Source organism: Belonocnema kinseyi, chromosome 5, assembly GCF_010883055.1.
Source record: "Belonocnema kinseyi isolate 2016_QV_RU_SX_M_011 chromosome 5, B_treatae_v1, whole genome shotgun sequence".
Lineage (NCBI taxonomy): Eukaryota > Metazoa > Arthropoda > Insecta > Hymenoptera > Cynipidae > Belonocnema > Belonocnema kinseyi.
Genome location: NC_046661.1, coordinates 129,264,887 through 129,271,916, shown reverse-complemented (window position 1 = coordinate 129,271,916; position 7,030 = coordinate 129,264,887). Strand labels below are relative to the sequence as shown.

At 37.7% G+C, this 7,030-nt stretch overlaps 1 protein-coding gene across 1 annotated transcript; it reads left to right on the top strand.

Annotated features, from left to right (window-relative positions):
* The first annotated feature begins 3,168 nt into the window (after positions 1-3,168).
* On the top strand, positions 3,169-6,112 carry LOC117173126 (probable secreted beta-glucosidase SIM1). Its single transcript, XM_033361522.1, has 2 exons — positions 3,169-3,256; positions 4,557-6,112. Exons 1-2 carry the CDS (start codon positions 3,199-3,201, stop codon positions 5,393-5,395), a joined length of 897 nt encoding a protein of 298 aa, XP_033217413.1. The 5' UTR covers positions 3,169-3,198; the 3' UTR covers positions 5,396-6,112.
* Positions 6,113-7,030: the final 918 nt, after the last annotated feature.

Here is a 7,030-nt window from a genome sequence, read left to right as displayed (position 1 = left end):
GCGATGACGGGAGGGGCACTGGAAGAGAACCTGGACGAAAGCTCCACAGCGACGAACATTGAAGAAGCCGGAAACATCCCTCGTCCATTTCAGCATCATTTCAAAACATTGGAACTGTCTGATAGCTACAAACACGGAGCAGACAGCACTATAATTTCCCACCAGTATCCATAGCTAAAGGGTTGGATATGAGGGGACTGCGCACCAAGTTCGCACCATTCCTTGAGGCACGGTTAGCACAAGGCTTTAGTTTGGCGATCTCCGGCGAATGGCAGCACCGGGTGGACCATCGTAGCCGACACAACCAACCCTGCAACACTACGCAAATGAGCAACCACACTCTGGCAGGAGAAGGGAGGCTGGCAGCCATGTTATAGATGACAAATCCACAGCCAATAGCAACGCCAGCGGTCCGTAGGCCAGAGCTAACCGGCAAGACGGATTCTACCACGTAAGGCGCGCATTGGCGGAAGATCTTATTGGAACTCGTCCGATGGCACCAACCACCGGAAAGGATTGAACTGCGGCAGCCATGTGGCTAAAAAGTAAGTGGACGTTTTTTCACCCCTTTTAAGCACCGTTCCCTTTCGACCCGGTTCCGTAGCAACCCGCAATATTGTCGCGAGTGTTTTGCAAAGTGACGTGAGATCAGTGGAGACTCTCGCGTGTCTCAAAAGTTGGAGAGGCGTTCGACCCAGGGACCAGTTTTGTTAAATTGGGCTGAACTAACCTCTCCAAACGACATGGCAAAAGAATTGCCTAGAAAAGTGAGGGTCGGAGCAAGGGACGCCGGTGTCTCCGGTGAATCCTTCCAAAATAGTGCGCGGGTTCCCTAGAACGAATTCTCTCTCCGCGTCTCTCCGCGTGGTTGCAAATAATCAGGAAGTTGACTGAGGATTCTCAGCCCGACTGCGCGTGACTAAGATAGCCTGCAGATTGTCAGGGGTTCCACTGAGAGTTCTCAGCCTAACGAAGAATAGCAAGAGTAGTCAGCAGGTTGTCAGGGGGTTGACTGGGCCTTCCCAGCCTGACTATGTTCTTCTCTCTAATTAAAATAATAAATAAGTTTTAGCTATGTTTTATGTAAACCTGATTGCTTTTTTAAAAGTAATTTTCTCTCTCTGACAAGCGAGAATTACACCTCCCTTCATCTAGTGTCTCGTGTCGATTTGGAACTAGCATTCCTGCTAGGTAACACTAGGACAGCATAGTGGAGGTTCCGGTAGGGTCGACCCTACTTGGCGCATAATAAATTAAAAGGAACTTCGAGGGTTGTTCGTGGGTCAGAAGGACCCATGGACTCACGGACTCGGTTTATTCAGGTGTGACGAGCAGGTAAGTGGCAGCCGTATTGTGTCTAGGTTAACCCACCTGACCTACCCCCGGTCAGGCAGTGTTAGTTGGGAAGTTTAAATAATCCAATCCTTAGATTAAATCAACATTTTTGCAGCTTCAGATATGGCGTTGCTAGCTTCATGCGAAATCAGCGCGCAATGCATTTTTATGAAAATTGCATAGCCCAAAATTTGAAACCTAGTATGTTTTCAACCCTAATGAACCCTTAATTTTCGTATGATTTCGGGATTGATTGCAACACTGGTTTCGGAGGTATAAACGTGGCAGTGCATGCTTCAAATGTAAGACCAGAGCGCGCATAGTTTAAAAAAAGACGAAAATAACTGCGGGATTAAGCCTATTGGAGATAGCCAGCCCTACATGAGACCTTAATTTCTGGAAAAAATTGGATCAGATTGAATGAATACGTTTGAAGTTAGAAGTGTGACGGTGCGAGCTCCATGTGAAGTTAGCGCGCAAGCCGTTTTCTATGAAAAACTGGTAAGCCAAAAATTTCGGACTTACAGCCCTTAAAAGCCATAAATGAGCTCTTAATTATAGGATGGTTTTTATTTTAATTTCCAATAAAGGTCGTGCTAGCTTCAGAGGCGTCTAGACCGTAGGCTTTGGAGCCACTCCATCGACTTGAGCGTTTGATTCCCGCCTCGCACTCTGGAAAGGCTTAGGCGGTCTATGCGGTAAACACTAGCCTAGCAAGGGAGTTGTCCGGTACTTCTGGAGAAAGAGGTTACCTCTCAGTACTTAAAGCTGTTGCTCTTGGTGGTTCGGAACCCGCCTTAAACTGTAGGTCCCCCTCCTACCACCAAGTAATTGTGTGGAGGTATGTAAAGGAATAGGGAGGAAGTTAAAAGAAAAATTGAAACCTTTAGGGGAAACATTAGAAACTTCCATTCCAAGTAACATTCACTGAAAGTTCCTTTCAGGTCCCAGAGAAACGCTTCCACGTGGCTGAAATTTCACGCGTTTCAGGAACGTCCCGAAGGTTCACGCGGAACGTTTCGTGCAATCAGGGAAATAATGAGGCGCGAGAAAATTTTAAATGATCGTTTTAAAACATCATTTTTTACCGTATAAGTAGACAGAAAGCGTCCAATGCTTTCGAGCGACAAGTAATACTTAGCGCTTCGAAAGAATCAAACCCTCTCTATCTATCTCGTACGTTAGACAGTGAGGCTTCGAAACGATAATTTTTAATTCGATTGAATCTCGTTGGCTATCTCATGTTTTAAAACGAGAGGTCCAATTCTAATAAAACATGGGGATTATAGCCCAAAAAGAATACCTTCAACTTTTAAGACCGTGGCGAATTTTGAGAGCTGTCACATTAATTGTCACAGAGAGCAGGTAATCGCAGGTAGATTACATCGACCATTAATAATATTTATCTTTCCTTATACCGGCGGGTAAAGCTACAAAATTACGTGAAAAAAAAATTTGCTCTCAGTTTTTTCGGTGAACTTTTGTCAAAAGATAAGCCTTGCCAGCGGTAGCCCTCCCCCTCTCACTTTCATATCGCGGCGCAGTATTTTTACGGCCCTCCTCCTCCTTCAATCTTAATTGAGTCGCATATTCTTCTGACGACTTAAAGTTTCAAGAATTTTCTGAAAATGTACGCAATATTGTCAACTAACTTAATGTTTTAAGATCATGTACATGCTAGAAATTCCATGGAAATAATACGCTATCATTATATTATCTTACATTATCTCTTTTAAGTATTTATGATCATTTGAAATAAACAAGATAACGGTTTATGTATATAAGCTCGCAAACATGGCATATTGTCATCATTTACACAATTCAGGAAATTCGCTAAGAAACTGGTTTCTCTATTTTAGGATAATGAGAGCCGCTATTGCTACACTCTTCATAAACTCAGCCATTTTTGGTTACCCTATTGGTAAGTTAATACATCAGAAAAATTAATAATCAAAGTACATTTTTTGCCTAATTTTTTTGCTGAGTATTAGAAAAAGATTGCACGCGCGACATAATTTATTTCCTGACATAATTTCAGTATCAGTTGTTATTCTTATTCATACTACATTTTTAAAATTGGACTGCCGGGTAAAATTATAATTTCACCACTGTAAATTAGTATCAGTTGGGTATAAGACTGGAAAATGAAAGTAGTTCATTTGGTGCTTTATAAATAAATTCGTCTTAACAAAATAAGGGAATATGATTGTCCGTTTATATATTTCTCTTTTATACACACAAATTAAAATACATGATTTTTCTGTCAAATTTATTTCTACATTAAAGAAACAAACAAAAAAGGCCGGATACATAGTCTGATGACACGTGCGAGAAAGATTAATTAACTTATTTAACATTGCAATTTATATAATGTACGGTCTGTTTAAAATTTCGTATTCTGATTTAAAATTTAATTCTAATTGGCATATAGATCAAGGGTCTTTAGCGAGGAGAAATTGGGTCCTAAATACGAGTAATCATTTGCAAGATTTATCTTTTTCACTCCTACGCCACCTCATTTAGCACGGAATAATTTTATCTTACTCTTACAGTTTAGTAGACGATCGAGGTGGTAGAAAAGAAACATGTGGCAAATGAGCATTTACGGCTGAATTTTCCTTCACTGAAGAGCCCTGATATAGATATACATTATCTGATAAAACATTTTTAGATAACTGCTTTTCAAAGCATTTTATTGCGTGTTGACTAACTCCATGTTTATTTTACAAAGATGTGCAATCGGACGCTGTACCCAATATGGTTTCTTCAGGTTTGTTTTGTTGCAAATTTTGCCATTAAACAGTTAAATAATGTTGAATTACATGTTCTAAATGATTTTCAAAGGAATTCTGTTTAACGTGTACATGTTGCCAAAAGTAATTGGTCCACCTGTATTTGAAAAATGATCTAATTTAATACTGTTTAGTCGGTCTTGGATGGACGGACAGCATCTTCTTTTCTTTGCGTAAATAAAACCATGGACAAAATTAACGCAGTTCTGTCTCCACCAAGAGGTTTATGAGTAATGGAGGAAGAATGGGAGATGTATTATAATTTCAAAAGTTTCTTTCCCTCAATATCCTTTTCTACCAGCATCAACCCAGATCTGATAAATCAATACAATTTTATACAATTCTGTTCAATAAGTTAACATATGACACAATCAATATCAAAAGTTGATATCTCATAAAACCAAATAAATTTCTATTGTATTTTGACAGAATTAATATCAAAATCAACTCGGAGCAACGTAGATCCTGCATGTACTGATGAAAACTCTACTTCATCGCTAAGCTACATACCAGGGCTTCAAATTCCTCGAGGTCAAGAAATAAGGCACCGTCGTGAAATCATCGCAGTAAACCAAAATAATAGTATTGTTCCATACATACAAAATGGGGCTTTTACAATATTGAAGCCCAAGCCAAAGGACGTTAAAAACCCTGACGTTATAGAGTTTGAGGCTCAGCACATAACCGACGATGAGTGGCTAATCCAAATTGCTCATTGGGCTAATGAAGCTAAGGAAGGTCCTTGGGCGGTTCAAAGTGCTGTAGCAACGGTACTGAGGGTACACCTAGCTCAAGTTGCGGCTACGCGGAGTCAGAATAATATTCTAGAGCAGGGACTATTGCTTCATCATCCTGACACATCCGTCGATCAACAGGGTCTATCTAGTCTTGAACCTCCGAGACAAGGTTTTCGTATGGAACAACATGAGCGAAGCAAATCATTCGAGCATGAACTGTCTCAACTTCGTATTGAACCCGATGAGATAGATGCTACTTCCTCTTCTATTTCTGCTGCCAGCTCTACTTCTAATCGTAATTCTACTTCTACTCGTAGTTCTACTTCTGCTCGCAGTTCTATTTCTGCTCGTAGTTCTGTTTCTGCTCGTAGTTCTATTTCGGCTCGTAGCTCTACTTCTAGTTCTACTTCTCGGCCTACTAACCGTTCTAGTTCTGGTTCTAGTAAACATCTAATCTCACCTAGACTTAAAATGAGGGACCTACGATCGTTAATTAAACTTTCTAAAAGCAGCACATGTAACAAAAAATAATGTGCAACGAATGTATAAGTCTGTTGATCACACGTAAAAAACAATAGATAAAGTATCTTTTAAAGTATCTTTGAAGAAGTAAATTTTGATTTTTTCGGGCGTCGGAGGGTGGGTTTACCTAAGGAAGAAAGTACGAAAATCGGGATTCAAAAAATAAAAATTTCGCATCGAACATTATACATTTTTTATTTTCATGTTCAAAGTGACAGTATGCAGATTATTTAATTTTGATAATAATTGTATTAACTTTATTTTCTTTAGAATGCTTGGAAAAATGATAATCAGTTTTTTTGTAATGTTTTTTTTTCAAGCCGTTTTTTTATGATAGAATACCTATCTTGCAGACGTTACAAACCTTCTGCCTTTAAAGCCGTTGTTTTCTTTAGCACAGCGAAAAATTAGTAAACAAGTCAAGGAATAATCATAAGTATATTTTTTGCTCAAACCTTTTGATGCAAATTGAGGCAATCATCGAAGATATTCATATTTCAAAATTGAGCATTCTTGTTCAAAATATTCAAAATATCGATTCTATTGAGACGCATTTCATAAATAAATTTAAACAGCAACGAAATAAAATTTTAGAACAATGTTAATAATTAGTTACATGTTAATATTTTGTGGCAGTCAGTAGATTATTTTTAAAGTGATAAAGTAAGATGAAATGAATGAAATATGTCAATAAATCTTGTTATCCAGTCTAAAGCGGAAGCTTATAAATACGTTCTGTTAGCAAAGGTGAGGTAGCACAATTGCGTTGTTTTATTTAAATATCCTGTTTGTCATGTTTCTAATTTTTATGTAAACTTCTTTTAATTAATTGTGTTCATCCAACCATATTTATAATTAAAATAATATATTTTTTTTTCTTTTTTAAATAAAAACAGTAAAATGCTTTCTCGCAAAACTTTACACGCGTCCAGAGTTGAAAAAAAAGTTTTTGTGATAAGCTATACAATATAAAATCTCGATAAAACTATTGTCCTGTTATGTGAAGAATAAAGTGGGAGGGCAAAATATCCTTTTCCAAATTTTCATGTTTTAATTAACAAGAACTGTTTCATCTCATATTTGAAACACATTATCGAAAGGTATAAATGCAGTTCCTCACAAAAGATTTGTTCGAAAAATGGTCTTGTTCTTGTTTTGCTTTTGTTATTTAAAAATATGATGCATTTCATTTGCTTCGGAAGGAGCAGACTGCCACCCTAAGTGTACACATGTTGAACCGAATATCGTCGCCATCAATTCAATATTGAATTAAAAAACACCTTCGGTAGAAATTTTCTTTAGCTTTTGTGAGATGAATTTAATAAATAAAGTGCTTGCTAGATGATTCGATAGTGTCCAATATTTTCAATAACTCTATGATTTTAGAGTACGGAGAAGGAAAATATTATCAGAGGAAATTATTATTTGAATTCTGTGCTTTGTTTGTCAAAAAAGCCTCTATTTTCCGTCAAATCTTCAGAAATTTTGATATACTCGAGACATGTATTATTTTATTTTCGACCGTAATAGCGTTTATCGTCTTGATTCTTTGTCAGCCAAAAAATATTAAAAACTTTCAAAATTAACAAAATTTCAATAGTTTATTTGAAAAAATTAAGAGCGAATTTTCTGAAAAAGACCCCA